Genomic DNA, 21,132 nt, shown 5'->3' with positions numbered 1-21,132 from the left:
AAAGTAGTACTAATTTCGAAAAAAAAAATTCTCATGTCGTTGGGATCTATTGCTTCACGGGTTCGCAGACATAAAACTGAATTTTCATGTAAGCAAATTAAGGGCAAAAAAACTTGATATTTAAGTTATAACGAATATGTTGTCGCCCAAAATAGGTCCTCCTCAAACAAAATATCCTTGCTACGCCGCTAAAGAGTTTTTCTTCAGACAATGAACAATTATACATATGACGTTATATTCTCACAGCGCTCTCCCTCAGAGGATACAGGAATACGCGCAAAAGGAGTCGTCAGGGATGTGACAGATGCAGATCATCAACGCAATGAACTCATGCAAGGCAATGGCTTCAGCCTCTAAGATTAAGAATTACGGCTCGATGACGTCAACACATGAGGTCTATAAGTAAATCTGTAATCTATATCCATTCGGTATTAGCTATCACATTCAGTTGGGTCGCTCGTGTGAATCCGGTCCTGCGCATCATTCGAAGTTTGTTTCTTCTGACACCACGTGATCCGATCAAGGCCGAGGAACCGAATGAAGTTTCTTCGGAAAGACACAGTCACGAAGGCATAGAGAAATGGATTTATGGTCGAGTTACACCAAAGGAGGTTCGTCATGATTTCTTCTATTATGAAATTAATCGACTCATCACCCATTATGGTTACAAGGATTGTGGTTACCTGGTAGGGAAGCCAACAAATGCCGAAAGTGATGACGAGCGTGAAGAGAACGATGGCGGCTCGTCGTTGTCGTCGAAACTCACGAGCTTTCTTAGATTTTTCTTTGTTAGCTCGTGCCAGAGTCGTGTGTCCATCGGAGCTAACAACAGAATTCAAGGACGCTGCTGACAGTGGGCGTGTCTTTTCCTCAACTTTTAACATACCATCATCCGATTTAGTTGTGCTATGGTTAGCATTGTTGTTCGTGTTGTGGCTATTCGACTCTACTGGTGTCTCGGCTTTAATATCGACGTCGTTTAAATCTACACTCGGGTTCGCAAAGCCGTTGACATTTGGTGCAATGTCGGTACTTCCTGATACAATACCTTCGTCAGAAGCTTTTGACTCCTCAAAGGTCTCGTCAACCTCGTATGCATTTGAAGGCTTTTCGTCCGTTGGCTCAGTAGTGTCAATAGGCGTATCCACTTTGTCCTTTGTCGTATATGATATAGTCACTATAGGAACAGGTTTCTTGGCGTACAGAGGATTGGAGGAATAGGCCAACCCACTCGCAGAATCAGTCCCTATCGTCTTATCAGTATCCAACGAAGTCTTCGAATACATGTCATGCCCTTTGTCAGGTTTTGACCTCACAAGCTGCCCCGTCCTCATTTGAATATTCATATACACCACGATGTTCAGGTAAAGAATGACGAAGAAAGGTATCACGAATTCGACAACGATCATCACCGCGGAAAACGGAGTGCTGTACAGATATTCCATCTCGCAATCGTCGGAGAAATCGACATGGTTGGTGTTCGTCATCGCGCCGTAACCAAAGGCGGTTATGGTGTAGAATGCGAGAACGACGCTCCAGCAGATCGCAAGGGTGATGAGAATACGCTTCTTGGTCTGGTACTTCCGGTAGCCGAGCTTCTTCTTCACCATCCAGTATCTATCTAAGCTTATGAGGGTGATGGTGACGACAGACATGTAGGAACAGGTGTAATCCAAGACCGTCCACAGCTTACAGGGTATCTCACCAAGTGGCCATACGTCGTAGAGGAGGAAAACGTAATTGAAGATGAGCGTGATCCCGATGAAGAAGTCGGAGATGGCGAGATTAAGGATGAGAATACTCGATGGTCGAGCACGGATGTGTTCGTCCACCTTGTACGCAGCGATGACGAAAGCGTTGCCGACCAGGGTGATGAGGATGATGAGAGAGTAGACGATGCCGACTACGATGATCCACGTCAGTGAGTGGGGAAATACACTGTAGCCTTCGTCGCCCATTGGGGTTGAATTCGACGTTGTGACGACGGGAATATCGGTTGAAAACGATATCGCTTGGGTTGTTGTTGCCATCCTGCTCTATGCCTCGATCAGTTGTGATTATGGTTTACTCGCGTAAAGGAACAGACTGGGTTGATTATGGATCCACCTTGTAGCAATCGATTGATTTACACTCAAAATGGGCACGACTATGCCATCATTGGTCTTTCCAGCCTTTAAAGGTCAATGTCCTCTTGCACTTAAATCTCTGACTGACTGAAATACTTGTCGGTAACTTTAAAATAGAGCGCAATCAATCTAAATCTCGGAGAAAAAAATACCGCTTCTGACAGACTGATTTTAGATTATATATTACTGGAAGTCGATAATCAATTTCTGACTTATCCAACAAGTGTTTGGTTTTAGAGCTTGCAAGATGGCTAAATACCAGCAAAATTATACCAAAGCCACAAAACACGGATATTGTTTCACTGAAGAGTCTTCACGCGGTCCTCGCCAACAGGCTCACGTCCTTCATAAACACGCTAGTATTGCCAACATCGAGAAAGAAAATAGATTGCTTACCCGATCCGCTTCGGGGGGGGGGGGGTAGAAAAACTTCACTTTTGAAAACAAAAAAGGGCGGTGGATGCGCTAATTCGGAATGGTCAGTTTGGTCACACTGGTAGGTTACTTAATATTTGGCGTAAAAACAGACGTTATGAAAAACAGACTATATGAAAACATGAACTCCACTCCTCACGCTTGTGACGGACAATGTGTCTCCAGTTTCAAGAAAACTGTTGGCTTGGTGGTCAGAGATATCTTGAAAAGAGATTCTGGTATACTTTTGTCCAACGCGGCATTGAATGTCCCATTAACCCGCTGTAGATTTGGACGCTCTTAATATATATGTAAACCTTTTTTCCTTCCTCTTTTGAAAAAAAAACCTTGTTTATGGTCCTTTTCTTGCAAAACGGTAGCACCTGATCATTACTGCATTATCCTATAGTCATCTGATCAGGGTTTATTCCAGATTCAGCGTTCGTATATTCCACTTCTCAATTTTCCAATTGCCTCGATAACTCTCAAAGGGGACGAATGAAACCTTGGATGCGGTGCGTGGAAGACTCTTCGTTTGTCATGGAAACGGTTTTATCCAGTCGCCGCCTCTTGGAAAACATCCCAGGTGCCGTGTTTCTCTAGCCCATGCCATATCACATCGGATAGGAGATGGTGCACATGATATATCTCGATGTCCTTGCTTGGGGAGATGGTATGGTGTCACGTGATCACAATGTTACCTGCGAAGAACAACGGGGAAGTCTACATGAAAATTTTATTCAACGAAAATGATATCAAAATGTTTATTAGCTTTAATTCCCAACTGTTTATCATATGTGATAAACCGTTCCATGTATACATAGTATATGTAAGCCTACTTGACAATGAGATTTGGTAATTCAATTTAATTCAAAGTAATCAATAGAACACTTGGGAGAGACGTCAATTGCCATTTTCGGTCCACTTACATGACTTACGACTGTTTAAAGCTATAATGAAATTGTTACACGTGATTTGCTGAGAGCTACCTTTTCAGTGCAAAAATCACTGACAAACACTTCATGAAACGCTCCCCTTTATTGAATGGACACGTCAAATATATGTATAAAAATATCTTCTAAAAATGGATTGGTGCATTTTACAACGTAAATCATACAAGCGATTTCCCGCGTGAATTGTCAAGTCACAACTATACCTAGAAAAATTGCGTCACGCAGGCTCACTAGAAAGCTGAAGCATTCCAAACAAAGAGTTGTGATATTGTTAGTGAAATAACATTACCAGTTGACTTATAAGGAAGGCCATCTTTATGGGTGCCTTAATTACTGTCATTAATTTCATGTCGGGATCATTTTAGGAATAAAATATGCCTCAGAACAAAATAAAATGCAAAGGTGCACCCCTCCATGTACTCGAGCATCAATACCAATCATAATTATGCACTCTAAAATCTACCCAAATTTGAATAGATCAATAGATCGGACGGCACTTAACCGGATAGAATACATTTATTTTTAATGACATTTTGATAGAAAGTCCATGGACCTATTAGAGATGGACATTTAACGTTATCGTTTCTTTGATCGAACGAGATCCGGCGCCGCCGAGTGATTTTGTGCATCTTAATCATGTTAATGAGGACATACAAGTGTTTTGACAATAGCGGATACAAAGCCATTGCTAATTATTTACAGAGTCATAGTTTTCTTGGTTTTTGGTTTTGCTGGCTGATGCGCTGTGTTAGAAAATGCTTTGCAACCAACATGCTTTAGATCTGAAGCAGCGAAATTATGAAGCGGACGATTTTGTGACATTTAATATGTCATTATTTTGATCCGCACACTTCCGCACGCACATGATTACCTCAGTAACATTAAGAAACGCTCTCGACATACTATGAGCAACGTATCTCCGGAATATTAGGAGGAATATTGGAAAAATAGGATTATAAATAATAGACAATCAATCACAATATTGCCTAACCCTATCTTAAATCCCATATACTACAATTTCCCAAATAAAATACATGGAACTAAGATTGCCAAATGTAAACTAGATGATTTATCATCTTCTGCGCATACAATAATGCAATATCAATGTCTAATCTGTTAATAGCTCTATGGTCTAATCACGAACTGGTTCTTTCAACTCATGGCCGAATTTATTGACGGCGGAACACGGTAGGATCAAAGTAGAAAAATATGAAAAGAATGTTATTCAGAACACAGTGACGGTCACATTAGTGAATTCATTAACTATTCGATGAGGGTCCATCTCTAATAGGTCCACGGAGAGTCTCTGTAATGATCCTCTGATTATGCCGATACTAGTAATACTGAAATTAGAATGTTCTTTATATAGGGCACGTGTCACTGTGTACTCCCTACGTCGCGTCGTTCTAAACTGTTCATTTTACTGTTGTCTATCTTTGAATGACAACAAAAATTTTACTTTATATTCACTCTGAATTGTTCACTCGTTGTGTTAATTCACATTTTAAAGAGTAAAAACTTTCACTCCCAGAGAGTATTATAGAGACTGACAAAAGTAAGTGGTTTGGGTATACCAGTAGATTCCCCCTCCCCAAAAAGGGGGGGGGCGATACTGGGAGACGAAATGGAGGAAGAAGAGTATAACATTTTCCTCATTTTCATGATCTTTTTGTAATGAGAACTTTTTTGCGTCGATTGAGTCATTTTTTGCCAACTTGAAAAAATTGTTTTTTGGGGAAGTGAAGTTGTTGCTTTCGAAAAAGTCTGCAAAACAAAAACGGATTTTTTTTTTCTGTACCCCATTTATGATTCGGTTACACTTCGTAATTCCGAAGCTTCGTAATTCCGAAGGTTCTTTATTCCGAAGGTTCGTAATTCCGAAACACGTAAATTGCCTATACCTCGATGTTCGTTAATCCGAAAACGAAAAAGGGTTCGTTAATCCGAACATTTGTGGCGTAATTCCGACGATTCGTTATTCCAAAGGTTCGATAATCCGAAAACGAAATAAGGTTCGTTGTTCCGAAGGTTCGTTAATCCGAAAACGAAATAAGGTTCGTTGTTCCGAAGGTTCGTTAATCCGAAAACGAAAAAAGGTTCGTTGTTCCGAAGGTTCGTTGATCCGAAAACGAAATAAGGTTCGTTTTTCCGAAGGTTCGTTAATCCGAAAACGAAATAAGGTTCGTTTTTCCGAAGGTTCGTTAATCCGAAAACGAAATAAGGTTCGTTAATCCGAAAACAAAATAAGGTTCGTTAATCCGAAAACAAAATAAGGTTCGTTAATCCGAAAAATGAAAACCGGGAAAGCAGAGGCAGAGGCAAGGGGAGGGGGGCGGGGGACACTTTTGCCGTTCAATTATTATGAGGATGGGAAGGCAAGGGCGGCCGAACGAATTTTCGTTGGGGGTAAAGCCAAATTGAAACTCATACGTCAAAATGGGCACTTTGGTGATATTTTCACCTTAAGATTATCATCTGCTTGAAGTCATTGTGTGTTTGATAGTGATTAAGTAGAGAAAAACTTTTTTGAAGTGACTTCTTATTATGGCAAAATGTATATTTAGGCTTTATTTTTCGGGAGAGAGTATATGAGCGAGCGGCTTGGTAAAACAAATTCAAAGGTGAAGTTGTATAACGTTTTTTTTTTGTGGTCAATTATTCTTAAAATGGCATTATTGCGAGGTGTTGCGAGCGTGAATCACAAGCTAAAACTTTAAGTTATTTCAATAAAAAATGAAAATTAGTTTTTAAAAATCCGAGCAGATTTCTGCTGTCATTAAAAAGATTTGCATCTAACTAAAGAATTAACACGAGCGCAAAACGCGAGCTTAAACATACTGACCAGAAAAGGAACCTGTTAAAGAAAGCATTTAGTGACCTTTTTAGGATGCATATTTCACCAATCGAATGAGACTGCGAAGCGCAAGCTGAAAATTTTCAATATTCCAGCCTGAAAACTTAACTTGTATACTTTAAAAAGAGTATTATATTTCGAAAAAAAAGCATGAAAGACGGCATATTTATTTTTGAAAAAGGAACTTTCCCATTTTGGAAAATATTAATTCCCCTGTTTTTTATTTCATTTTGATGCTCCCTGCCTCCCTCCCGGCGGATCCAACTTTCGTCAAATAGAGGGGGGGGGGGGGCAATTTTTTTTAGCCATATATTCCTTGATCGGCAGTTTAAAGTTGATTTTTGTTTGTTTCTTTGAAAGGGTAGTCCTAACAGTCAATAATTAGATTTATCATTATAAAATAAAGTAAATATGTAATAACATGATAAACCCTTTTTAAATAATGCGAGCGCGAGCTATATATTTTTGTTAATATGATGGGCAATATGTTTGTGATCTTCAAAGCGAGATGCCTATGTAACTAAATTTAGATAATAACTGCTAGCAAGAAGCGCGAACAGAATTCTTAAATATATATGCTCTGACTTGATCTAAAGGGGACATTTTAAGAACTTTTTTGCAGTTAGCCATAAAGACGATGCGTGTTTTAACCAATGGCGGCGGAACTTTTTTTTTGGGGGGGGGGGGCAAAGCAAAAAAAAGGGCCAATAGGGGCAATTTGGTGGAAACGGATATTTTCACCATTAGATTATCATCTGTGTAAAGAGGTTGTGTGTTTTGTAGTAACTAAATTGAGCACAATTTTTTAAGTGATCACTAAAGTTATATATTAACGTTTCATTTCTGCGAGCGTAGAGAGCAAGCGGTTTGGGGAAAAAGTCAAATCTGAAGATGTAAAATTCACCTTTTTGGTCAATTACTATTAAAAGGGCATCCTTGTGAGATGTTGCGAGCGAATCACGTGCTCAAACTTTTCGAAATTTCATGTGGGCCTAGAATGATAATATTGATATAGATATTATTTACACAGGGAAGCCACTTCAGTTCTGAAAACTATTCTCCCAGCTATTATTTTTTTTTAACAAGAATGCTTAGAATGTCCAGTTTTCATGTTGGAAAATCGGAAAAATATGGCTCACGTTTCTCGCTCGCATCAAGTATTGTTTATTGAGGAACTCATTCTATTCCTGGTTACAAAAAAGAAGTATGAAATGTCCAGTTTTCAGGTTGGAATATCACAAATTTTAAGCTTGCGGTTCGCGCTCTCATTATTTAGTTCGTGAGATATATATTCTATTCATGAGTCACTAAATGCAGTCTTTAAAAGATTACTTTCTGAAGCCTGTTGCATAAAACTTTTTTACCTGAGAAAACTCTGGTAAAAACTGAAAACTAAGGTTAGTCTGATTTCCGCCATTGACTTTAGCACAGGGCAAAACTCTTGTAAAAAGTTTTATGCAACGGGCCCCAGGTCAGCAGGCGCGCCGGAACACTTTCAGTTTTGGGGGGGCAAAATCCCGAAGGGGGCACAATATTTTTGACAGCGTGTGATACCGAAGCGATCGAGCGGTAGAGGGCGTGGGACCCCCCCCCCCCCCACGGTAAGGACTTTGTGTAAAAATGGAGTTTAAAAGTTACGTTTCTAAGAGAATTCAAAAATAAATTTCTTGAGAATTAAACATAGAATTCACTACGAAAGACTATAGGCCTACTCAGAGTTTATGAGAACCTATCAAATCTACGCGCAAAACGATCGCTTAATTCGGAATGTGGTTTTCGTGTCTGATCAATTAAATTACGCAATACGCTTATATTGACTCAAAATACCAGAAATTACATTTTTCATGCAATATCCTTTCAGAAATATTTATTTATGTACATTTACATACACGGACGACGCGAGAAGAAGAAGAAGCGTAACAGAAACAAAATACATTCCAATGAATGTCTTTTTAAATTCAAAATGGCGGGTGTTCTGACGTGGCAGACGACGATAAGCGCTTAAATACCCATTCTATTTAAATCATTTCTGACCTCAGCATTGGAGAGAGTCCCTGATTATACATACATAGGCAAAACGTTTCATATTTTGTAACTGGAGGAAAAAGAAATATGACCTGCTTAATTATTGTCTAACAATTTAAAACTTTTCTGAAAATTTAAAACATTACTCGATTTATGTGTTTCCTTTGGCATGTTTTGTATGGCTGGGAAGCACTTTTGGATGACCCCTTCAAAATCTTCTTTTTTCTTTACATATTTTCTGGGGAAAATGTGACCATAACTAGGAAATGATGAATATCGAATTCCTGGAAATATTCATTGGTAAATAATCATGAACTAACAAACTACGGCAGTTCGTAATGTACATTATAGAAGAAAACAATTACATTCCAACAGCGGATGTGGTTGACGGTACACCATGTGGAGTTTTCGAAAAAAAAGAGAAAAAGTGGATAGAGGAAGAATTGAAATTGATAGGAGGAAGTAGACAGTGAAAGTCGAGTAATGTTTTGTTCAAATGAGCGTAGTCCTGATAAAGACAGTAAACCAGAAAAGGTTGAAGAAGAGGCTTGATTAGTTGATAGATGAGTACTCCTGCTCTGCACTCCATTCGCCGAATCATAGCATCTTCTGATTTATCCAATAAGCAACTACTCAATCCTCTATAACTCTTTAAACTTTTCGGTTATACAGCTATTTTCAGATTCCATGTGTTGCTCGAGTAACTAGCGTTCACGCGCGTTGATGATATCGGGGGGGGGGGGGCGTTTCATGAAAGGACTTGTCGGACGTTTTATCCGAAAAGTCCCATTTCATCCGACAGTTACCATAGTAACAGTACCTCTCAGCCAATCAACATCAGAGAAAGATGTCAGATCTGACAACTTGTCGGATGAAACACTCCCCAGGTCCGGGGGCGTTTCATGAAAGGACCTGTAGGACGTTTTATCCGACAGTTACTATGGTAACAATGCTTCTCAACCAATCAGAATACAGGAAAGTTGTCAGATCTTACAACTTGTCGGACGAAAATATTTATGAAACACTACCCCGGTCTGAGCGTTTCTGGGCGACCGCGCGTTTGTTAGCCGACACAGCATGCAAATTTGCCATTCGGTTTTAGTCTGAAATGTATTCATTAATACTATAATAGGCCCCCATTCCACAGAACGGAGACCATTGAAAGATTGGTGAGGTCTTACAGCGGTCTTCAAGATCAATTAAATTTGTCGACTCTGTGGAATGGCTCAGAAAGACCCCTCAAAGAACTCTGAAAGACTAGTTAGATATTTCTTGTCGTACTGGTCTTAGACTAGTCCTCTCGAGATCTTTCAATGGTCTTTCAGAGATTTTTTATGCAATAAGTGATCTTTCAGAATTCTTTCCATGGACTTTGCCTGGTCTTTCAATGGTCTTTCAATGATCTTTCAATGATCTATCATGAGTCTTACAGTGATCTCCGCAAAAATCTTGAGAGACTGCTGAAAGACCACTGAAAGACAATTTTCCTGTAAGACCGTTGTAAGACTGTTTTGAACCGTTTCAAGAAGTTTTGGAGCCCATGAAGACCACTGAAAGATTGGTCAGGACTCGCGTAAGACCTCAAAGACCATTGTAGGTTCATTGAGAGACCTCTGAAAGATCAACCAAAATTCATGGTCTTTCAAAGGTCTTTCAGCTGTAATAAGATGGAAAAGGGGCTTATCAAAGGTATGTTTCACAGAGGGACATGTTCGTCAAAAGACGCAAGGCTTACTATGATGTGTAATTGCCCCGTCAGGGGCGAATTTTTTTTCATTTTTGACAAAAGAAATGACAATTCTTAGGCAGAAAAGTGCCTTCATCGTTTACTTTTGTCCTTAAATAATATCATTTTTCTACTTTTAGGGGGAAAATTGGGGGGGCAAAATCTCGTTTTGCCCCCCCAAAATTTTCTTTGGGGGGGGCAAGTGCCCCCCTGCCCCCCCGCTTCCGGCGCCCTTGCAGGTCAGTATACAAACAAATTACAGCTCGCCCTCGCATTAATTCTTTAGAAAGATACACATCTTTCTCACGATTACAAAAATGCTCCGAATGCTCACTTTACGTCTTGTTACATGAAATGTCTACTAGTTTGAGCTTGCGATTCGCGCTTTCAACATCTCACAACGATCATTATTAGTATTATTTTTATTTTTATTACCAGCAGAAGCTGTTATTAAAAATGACATCCCCTCCAATACAAATCCTATTATCTAGAGGTTGCTCGCACGCTTCCAACACACTTGATCCCCTGCATCTTTAATTAAACCATTTGCTTATAGGCAGCAATTGCTCAGATAAAATCGAAATTAGCCTATGCTTGATCAGGGCGCCTATATTCTTAATGAAATACATGCTTTGGCCCCAACACACGCATGTATCATCGATCGTTATTACTATCATTGCATAATATCGTGTAATCTTGTAATGACAACATCGTTTTTGTTACCAAAATGAATTATTTTCATTTTCGGAAATACGAACCTTATTTAATTTTCGGATTAACGAACCTTATTTCGTTTTCGGATTAACGAACCTTATTTCGTTTTCGGATTAACGAACCTTATTTCGTTTTCGGATTAACGAACCTTATTTTGTTTTCGGATTAACGAACCTTCGGAATTACGAACCTTATTTCGTTTTCGGATTAACGAACCTTCGGAATTACGAACCTTATTTTGTTTTCGGATTAACGAACCTTCGGAATTACGAACCTTATTTCGTTTTCGGATTAACGAACCTTCGGAATTACGAACCTTATTTCGTTTTCGGATTGACGAACCTTCGGAATTACGAACCTTCGGAATTACGAACCTTCGGAAATACGAACCTTCGGAATAACCGAACCTTCGGAATTACGAAGCTTCGGAATTACGAATGTATGCGTTATGATTCCTGGGGCCTGTCTTACAAAGAACTGAAAGAGTTGCGATTGATCCGATCAATCGCAACTATGGAAAGCCAGTGACGTCAACATCTGAAATACAGGTTTGTTCAAAATATTTTCTAGATATGACGCATATTCATACATTTACTGTTTTCTTGACAATTCAGTATGCTTCTATTTGTTTTCAAAGGACATTGAGCAAATTTCCAAACTATGTGACATTGATGGATATCCATACTTGAGATTGATCGGATCAATCGTAACTCTTTGTAAGACGGGACCATGGACTGGCCCCGGATATTTAGGTCTTATCTTCATATTTTCATTTTCATTTCATTTTCATTTCATTTTCATTTCATTTTCATTTCATTTTCATTTCATTTTCATTTCATTTTCATTTCATTTTCATTTCATTTTCATTTCATTTTCATTTCATTTTCATTTCATTTTCATTTCATTTTCATTTCATTTTCATTCCATTTTCATTCCATTTTCATTTCATTTTCATTTCATTTTCATTTCATTTTCATTCCATTTTCATTTCATTTTCATTTCATTCATTTCCACAAAATTAAAATATATACAAAGCAATATACAAATACATTTTGAAATAGTGGTGGACCAAATGGAAGCTCATCAGGCTTGTTTGGATGGCCCAAAATAACATTCATAAGCACACATAAGCGTACGTAATACATAATAAATCAAACATAATACATACATTTTCATAAAAAATACATCCATATGGCACAAGACAGGACAAGAAAGAAGGAGGAAAGAAACGAAGAGGCTATGATTATTTGTCAAGAGAAAGGGGTTGCTCAGTGTAAAGTAAGTGTCGTCTGTAATTAAAGTTAACAAGTTTACATGTCTTTGCTGTCTAAAGTTTAATAGAAAGATTGTTCAAAAGTATAGGACCATGATAAAAATTGTTGATTTGGCTAGCTCAGTGCGACACAGAGGAGGATGAAATATACACCTATTTCGTGTATTCTACCCCCATTTATGACTCCTGTATGGATTGACCCAGGTACTGATAAACAGGTCATGTCTTCATCTGTTCATATTACACAAGGGAGTTTGTATCTTCCTAATTGGCAATCAACCCCCTCGTTGAAGTCCATGCATCGCTGCCTATAACAATTATGATAATTAAGCGCAAAAATGAGGGAATTTTACGGCACAGTGCTATATTACTATCGCTATAATAAGTTAGGGGTCACTGAATCTTAGGCCTATCGGGGACCGCATACATTCGTAATTCAGAAGCTTCGTTAGTCCGAAAACGAAATGAGGTTCGTAATTCCGAAGGTTCGTAAATCCGAAAACGAAATGAGGTTCGTAAGTCCGAAAACGAAATGAGGTTCGTAATTCAGAAGGTTTGTTAGTCCGAAAACAAAGTTAGGTTCGTTAGTCCGAAAACAAAGTTAGGTTCGTAATTCCAAAGGTTCGTAAGTCCGAAAACGAAATGAGGTTCGTAATTCAGAAGGTTCGTTAGTCCGAAAACAAAGTTAGGTTCGTAATTCAGAAGGTTCGTTAATCCGAAAACGAAATGAGGTTCGTAATTCAGAAGGTTCGTTAGTCCGAAAACGAAATGAGGTTCGTAATTCCGAAGGTTTGTTAGTCCGAAAACGTAATGATTAACGAACCTTATTTCGTTTTCGGACTAACGAACCTTCGGAACAACGAACCTTATTTCGTTTCGGACTAACGAACCTTCGGAACATCGAACCTTATTCCGTTTTCGGATTATCGAACCTTCGGAATAACGCCACAAATGTTCGGATTAACGAACCCTTTTTCGTTTTCGGATTAACGAACATCGAGGTATAGGCAATTTACGTGTTTCGTAATTACAAACCTTCGGAATAAAGAACCTTCGGAATTACGAAATGTAACCATCAGGGACAAGGACGCTATCATGGCTGTTGAATATCGAAACATGGGTCTCATTTCACAACGAGTTGTGATTGATCCGATCAATCTCAACTCTTGAGAAATCCATCAATATTATGATTTTCCTGAATGAAAAATTTGCACATTGTTCTTTGCACATGTACTGTACACTGGATTGTCGACAGAATAAAAAAAAACATTGTTATCATTAAACATATTTTCGTCAAATCTTCGATATTTTCTTCTTTCACTTGTCTGCTTCTCAAATAAAAAAATCAAAAGCCCTAAAATATTATTTTTATTCACGCGTAAAATACATATCGTATATTAATAAATACTTCTCTATTTGTATTTTTATCGTTCATTGTTTTATTGTTCCTTCCATTCATCATTCATTCACTCACTCGCTCACTCATTCATTAATTCACTCAGTTATACATTCGTTCAATCCATTCATCCATCAATCCATCTTTCCATCCATTCATTCATTCATTCAATCTTAATCATATTTGGGTATAGTTCAATTATGAAAGATAATAATCTATAGCATATTCTGAAGTTGAATCCGTTTAAAAATACCAACTAACCTATGTATGGTGGAGATTTTCGTATAAATGCAAACTGCTGAGAACGCAGAACGGGTCTGAAAATGAAGGGGGGGGGGCTGAATGAAAGGTAGGGAGGCTGAATGAAAAGTGGGGCTGACCATGCAAAAAAATACGTTTTGTACACGGTTTTGTAAAAAAAGTGGGACACTGGAGCCCCCCCCCCCCGGTTCCGCGGCCTCTGAATTGATACAGTTTAAGTACCTGCAAATTCACAAACTCGTGTTTATCCTTCTTTTGTGGATCCATCAAATATTGCATAATTATAATTATACGGGCTTTTGTGTCCCTATTAAATTAAGAGACTCCCCTCATTCTAAGAAAAAAGTTCATCTCACTTCTTATCATCAAGCCGCCGCTTATTTTGCCCAAATATCATTTTTAATTATTTGCCTCGCATTAATTCTCATCCTGTCATTATATATTACAAAAATAGACTACAGAAACTTGATACAAATCCAACGAGTGCCAATGAAACGAGGACCTTCATTTTTTATTAAAAAACTTAAATTGGCTATAAAAATGATAATGCATGTATGCAACATTAGAAATTTGTTATAGTGGATGTCTTTGTTTATTAATACGCAATTTAAGAATGTCTATATTGAATTGGTGTGATTATTAAATGAAGTTAGTTATGGTGTGACGAAAGTATAGGCCTAATCTGTGCTATTATACGGATTACTTTGCAACTCTATTGGAAAGTTCTTCCTTTCATTTCCCTGTATATCAAGAAGCAAATTGTACATTTAGAAGTAATTTTCTATCATTATCATGCATCCCTCTTCTGGCATGTATAGAGTATTGTCGTACTATTTACTCAATATCATCACGTATATTATGTGTTCAGATAATAATATTGATCATTGTAACTTCTTGTCCAAATATAACTGTTTGACAATTTAATATTTAGCCCACCTTTACAATGGAACTTGCCGTGGCAAATTGTTTACAGGGGCAATATTGATTTAATGACAGTCAAAAGTGTTCAAATGTTTCTTTTTGGTTTTGGTTTTCAAAGCTAAATTATCGCGCCTGTTTCAGCATACACATGTGCAATGGGCATGGCAATGACAAAGACAAAAAAAAAACCTATATGCTAATTGAGGTTACTCTATATAGATGGATAAAAAAACACTTTTTTATCAACCTCTAAGGGCATACCGTCACAAAATACCAAATTTATCGGCCAATAATTATGTAAATTTCTTAAGTACATGTAGGATGAATAAGGATCAAATAGCAATTAATAGAATGCAATGGCAATTATATTGTTTTATTTCAATTCTGAAATTGTTCCTCCGTTAAAACTATTGTGCAAGATCTCCAAATGCGGTACGTTCAAATAATAAAAGATTCTCGTCGTTATCCACTGCCAAAGAATGGGTGGGATTTTCATTCTTTGCGTCACTATTCCATCCAATATATGTCCAACAAAATGCTTTATCCTTATTGATCGACACAAAGTAATTTTCATATTCTGATCGAAGGTGTTTATAAGTTCTTTTATGATATTTTTTATTAAGAGATAAATCTAATTACAGTCTATAAATAGTCTCTTATTTTTTCCTGTTCGAAGGCTTTTTCAGAACTTTCCTTTTATGTACACCCAAATACCATAATACAATAGGAGTGTTTACAGCATAAACAAAATTGATAAATGTTACTCACTTATTCTTGGCTGAACTCATTCAAATGGCGATGACGAAAAGTTGGGAATAAACAATCTCACGGGAGAGGAAAATGTCCAAAGTAGGCATATGCCGAATGAAAATTAAAACATAATGCGAGCCGTAACACGTTACAGATCTATGATAATGAAATTAAGACCTTGAATGTCGTATACGTCATCTCCATACGTCACGAAGATGAAATATCGGCTGAAAAGAATGCCGGTTGGTGCGAGCTTTGAGGTTGGAAAGTACTTATGAATAGATCAAAACCGTGGACCTATAAAAACTAAGTTAAGTATACGCACTGTACATACCTGAAGTACCTTTTAGGCCCTTTGCGGAGTCACCTTATTGTTAACAAAAAAAAGTCGATGAAGAACCATTGTATTTAGGTATTTGGGCATCATACAATGGTATCCAGACTACTTCTGTTGTATTTGTGCTCCCGTGTGGATTTTGAATGCACAGTTATTATGCACAACGCCACGGGCAGACCTAGACCTTGTACTCTTTGACTTTGAAAAAAATATGTATCTAAAAGTTTATGTTCGTATCAAAAGTGACCTGTTTTTCACAAGCTTAAAGGATTATCAGAAGTGGACATACAATTTGATGTTTAACTCACCAGAGAGAACGATCAGAAACATATTCCTATTTTGTTCTCTCTCTTTTTCTGCTCCACATTTAAATAATGAAAAATTGTAGTTTAAAAACGTGCTTTATAAAATTGAAAATCGAAAGTCTCCCTTACCTCCTACTCATAAAGACATTTTCTTTACATGTGATTTCTATAGACTGAAACAAGGCTGTTAATAACTCAAATTGATTGTTTTGCCCCCACCTTCCCCCCCCCCTCCACATTCAAACCGCTGGCCGAACGTTAATTGGGTGGGCATGCATGTCTCTGTTTGTTTGTTTGTATTTATTTCCATATAAAAAGATAAAATATATACATGATCTATTTAACATAACATACAGATGGAGGATGGCCCATTTCAGCGGTATCAATAAGATACCACTGTTCTTCCATGGGGTCCTTAGACTCTAAACTTTCCCACCAAGTCCAAAAACTTTCACAATAATTTGCTTCTTTCAAGAATAATGAAATAAAGAATGAACGGATAAATAATTTGCAGGATGGATTTGTCTCAAGCCACCGGAAATATTTTTATTATTTTTTCTGCTGTTTTTTACAATAAATTTATTATCACGGCGAACTTCCCCTTTAAGTCATTAAGCCAATTCACTCAGAATACTTCAGATCAAAATCACTCTTTTAGAAAGTTTTACACAAAGTATGAATTGAAAATCCTTAGCCTAAACGACCTAGGATCCTATTATTTTGAATAGCATTAAGGGCTGATGGGTGATGAGTCCTAAAGACGACTTGACGTAATGATACAAAATGTTCAGGCGCAAACAATGGTCACCTTTTTCAAAACATAAAATCCTTCGATGTTCTAGTCTTCAACGGTCTTCTAGTTCTACAGACTCGGAAGGTTGTTTCATGCATGATGATTGAAGTCGAAATGATCTCCAGACTCCCAATAGACCAGTTCGTAGTTACATCATGGACAATTTTGGTCAAATGACCTTTCATTTTTTTTCATTATGAAAGACATATTTCAAAGCAAGATATTACGTATGCATGCCTTATGTAGCAGTGTGAAGAAACTGGATAGACCAGGTGACTAGAATAGCACACCAATGAACATTCCATGAAGGTATTTGTTGCATTTATAGCATGCTGTACAATGTACTTGGCAAACTGTAAAATGCCAGTCGGTCGTGGACACATTTTTGTTCTTTGTGGATGTAAATTAAAAACACAATTCAAAAGAATATATGAATAATCAAGACATCAAAGTTGGTGCTTATCTCATTAGATTTTAAACCACCATGTCACTTTAGTACCAATGACCTTCCTCTGATCATGCGCAGAATGAAACTATGAACTGGCTTACTAGTATACCGTGAAATGTTCATTCATTTGCCATCAGACATTGTAAGTGGGAGTAAAGTTTAACCAAACTTATTTTCGGTTTTACAGATTAGCAATATTCACTGAGAATAAGCGTTGTGTTGTTGTGGAAATGCATGGACAATTCAATACCATGACAGGGTTAAACTTGCCCTTCAAGTCCTGAGAACAAAATTTGTCAAGGTTCGACTTGAAAGAGTTCAGTGACGGACTAATTTCTGCAACATAAACATTATCATAAAGAATTTTGTCCGATATAAAATCATTCTCATCCTGAAGAGACTTAGTTTTGTTTTACTTAAGTGGGAAATATACTAATTTGCTTTCGTTTTTTTTTCATTCGCTGAAAAAATACTAAAGTTAAAGCACCTGACACGATTATGTTTCAGAACTATTACAGTATTTACGAAACTCCCACTAATTTGTTATTACGAGTATAGATTACTGGAATGGATCGGTTCAGAACTTAAGAGGTATCTGAAATATTTCGTTTTCTTTTCAACCGCCTTCTCGGACTACTGCTCATGCTGATAATGTAACAATGGTTGTATTACACCACGGTGTGAGTACAATGACATAGAAAGAAATCGCTTTTGTAATAAGAGAGGAACAATAATCATCATTGCAATAATATATCTCATTGTGACGTACATTCGTGGTATACACCGGTATTTTATTAAGATCCAGTTTACTGAATGTGAATATTCAGATTAATGAGAAAACATTATTGATTGGCCACGATGTTGAAAATGAAAACATGGCTTTTCTTAATGTAATTTTGGTTTTCGCACAATATACGATTTATAGAGTCTATATGTTGGCTCAGTTCACTTAAAAGAAATTCAGTTATTTTTCTATGTTGTCAGATTTCAAGAGAGAATTAGTCATTAATTTAAGATTTCTTGAAAAGAGTAATAAGATAAAACTAACAGAAAAACAGTACAAAGAAATCAAAAGCCTGTGAAATGTGAAACTAATTGTATATATTGTTTGTGTTTTGTTTATTGATTTCAATGTAAAAGAGTAACAAGATAAAAATATCAGAAAAAACAGTATAATGAAATCAAAAGGTCGTGAAATATGAAAGTAATTGTATATATTGTATGTGTTTGATTATTGATTTTAATGTAATAAATACCTCTGAGGACAAAAAAAATATCTCATTGTGACGTACATTCGTGGTATACACATCAAAACCTTGGAGCAAATACCGGCATGACCGGATGCCAAAACCAGTTTCAATGTCATTTAAGCGTTTCTAATTGCTACTCCAACTTTTTTTTTTTTTTTTTAAGCGAAATTATCAATCTTCGGTACAACATTCACGTTTACGGAAGTTCACTTGAACTGGACTTGAATCGAATTTAGGCCTATATTCATTGCTAAGTACACTCCAAAAAAACTTCGGTGTTTATTTAGCACCAGTTTCGTTTTGGTCTAACACCAAAAAGATGTTTATACAACACCAATTAGTATAAAACGGCATCGGTATGATTCCGAAATGTTGTTTCAATACTTCTCTGGGGTGGACATAATAGATTCCGGGTTGGTGTTAAATCAACACCGGAGTTTTTACAGTGCACGTTCCTGTATTCTTGTAATCAAGAGGAATTCAACTAGACATGACGCTCGCTTCGGAAACAGTTGGAATCAAACACAACTTCACAAACATGACAAATCACTCGCATGTTGAATTCTAAGAAATCCAGGCGCGTTTAGCATGTTTAAGACTTGTAGTTGATTTTCACCTGCGATTAAACTCGTTTCTTTCAGTGCAACTGGTTGATGCAGTAAATTCCTCTGTTGCCAACTCGTCCATGGCATCCCTCACATGGTCTACTTTCATTTAGTCTAATGCCATTCCGTCCATCTCAACATTTCGTCTAACAGCCATTCGGTCCAATCACCACTTCGTCCAATCCCCAGTTCATCTGTGACCATTCCTTCTCACAACCAGTTGGTCTAATACCCATGTTTTTCGATCATTTCACACAATTAACACTTCATCAAATTAGACCAACCGGTACATGGAGTAAATGACTATATTGGCCCAACTGAATATTACACGAAATGGTGAGTGGACGAAATAGCAATATGGATGGTAGACGAATTGATGATAGACCAAATGATAGTAGACGAGTCGGTAATGTGACGAAAGGCATACACCAATTGGATATACATCGTTGATTCAGGTCTTCCGTTTTAACTCAAAAAGTATTTCAGTTTCTTACAAATAGTGTCCTTCTTCTGGGGAATGTGTATTAGGAAGCAATGCAATAAAGACTGTAAAAGTAATCGAAAATTACTTACCAACAATTAAGAACCAGATTATAACAGCTATGAAGATCAATGCAAGTTACACAATGAAACTTGCATAAAGTTAAGTTGTACTAAACTTTAATGACACAAACGGAGGAGCATTCGTATTCTTGACGTTCCTAGAAGAGATTAATAAACTGTGGTTTAATTGAAAGAAACAGGTAGTAGTCGTTTATATAACAATGGGTAACGATGCGTCACGTGATAAGTAGCCGTTCCACGATAGGTCCGCTGTGGTTTTAAGGTGCCTACCATTTACAGGTTGAATTTATGCCTTTTAACGCTTTTACAGGCGATGGTAGTCTTTGGTCCGTTATTGTTTATCTTTCTAATTATGCTATTCATCTTTATAACCGTCATTTTCATTGAAAATATGATATTCAAGGATAATGGGCGGGGAAGTCATTTTACATAAAAATACATGCAAACAAATTATTAAAAGACAAACGGATCCTCCCTACAATTTCATCGAATTAAAAAAATGTGGTCAAATCAGCCCCTTGTTTAATTGAAGTCGTTAATTAGACTAACTAACATGACTAATGTTAGTGTGTGTTTTTCTTTGAAATTTGCTCTGTTTGGTTATTCGTTTTTACATTATTGTTCACACCCGAGAGGTATTGAAATTATTCGTTCATATTCTTACTTTTGGAAATAATTTTGTAAAATATGATAAATAAATCAACACAGAATTCAAATGATATGTTTTTAGCCTACTAATTTGCTTTTGTGAAATCTACCAACACTTGCTTTAATGTGAAAGTAAATGAGATAATCGATTGTAGTAAATGAAATAACTCAACTCAAATTGAATTCCTTTTGTGAGATCTGCAGAGACTTTTACGTGTGCACTTAAAACATTTATCATCAATTTAAAAAAATAATCCGGATTAAAATAAAACAAAAATGGAATTGAGTTTATCATACATTTTGTATGGTGGTATCATGGTGTATCTGAAGTTCTTTTTTGTCTCACCTGCATAGCAGAGCGAGACTATAATTATAGGCGCCGATTTTCCGACGTCGGCGTCGTCAACATTGAAATCTTATATTAACCAAGATTAAGTTTTTGAAATGTCATCATAACTTAGAAAGTATATGAACTTAGTTCACGAAACTTGAACATAAAGATAATCAAGTGTTACTGAACATTCTACCCGAGCTTCAAGTCGCATGACCAAGGTCAATACTAGTAAACTAAGACCATGTTGGGGGGGAATCAATATCAAAATCCAAGGTTAACTTTTGAAATGTTGTCATAACTTCGAAAGTATATGGACCCAGTTCATGAAACTTATACATAAAGGTAATAGTGTATCACTAAATATCCTGCCCTAGTTTTATGTCACGTGATTAAGGTCAAAGGTCACTGGGTGTCAACGAACTTTGACAATCTTTG

The 21,132-nt window shown here is 37.1% G+C and overlaps 1 protein-coding gene across 3 annotated transcripts; it reads right to left on the bottom strand.

Annotated features, from left to right (window-relative positions):
- Positions 1-268: 268 nt before the first annotated feature.
- Positions 269-19,868, bottom strand: LOC121405739 (histamine H3 receptor-like). 3 transcript variants are annotated; one of them, XM_041596690.1, is made up of 2 exons: positions 19,725-19,868; positions 269-3,241 (listed from the first exon to the last, which is right to left on the bottom strand). In XM_041596690.1, the coding sequence occupies exon 2, from the start codon at positions 2,028-2,030 to the stop codon at positions 432-434; it is 1,599 nt and encodes a 532-aa protein (XP_041452624.1). In that variant the 5' UTR covers positions 2,031-3,241; positions 19,725-19,868; the 3' UTR covers positions 269-431. The 3 variants fall into 3 exon arrangements, with proteins under 3 accessions (XP_041452624.1, XP_041452625.1, XP_041452623.1); XM_041596691.1 differs by lacking the exon at positions 19,725-19,868 and adding an exon at positions 16,864-16,882; XM_041596689.1 differs by lacking the exon at positions 19,725-19,868 and adding an exon at positions 15,432-15,699.
- Positions 19,869-21,132: the final 1,264 nt, after the last annotated feature.

This window comes from Lytechinus variegatus, chromosome 19 (assembly GCF_018143015.1).
Source record: "Lytechinus variegatus isolate NC3 chromosome 19, Lvar_3.0, whole genome shotgun sequence".
In the NCBI taxonomy this organism is placed as follows: Eukaryota; Metazoa; Echinodermata; class Echinoidea; order Temnopleuroida; family Toxopneustidae; genus Lytechinus; species Lytechinus variegatus.
This window is presented reverse-complemented; position numbering and strand designations above follow the sequence as displayed.

Bases quoted from the DNA above. Each gene is read 5' to 3' on its own strand.
- LOC121405739 (XM_041596690.1), bottom strand. From the start codon at position 2,030: ATGGCAACAACAACCCAAGCGATATCGTTTTCAACCGATATTCCCGTC.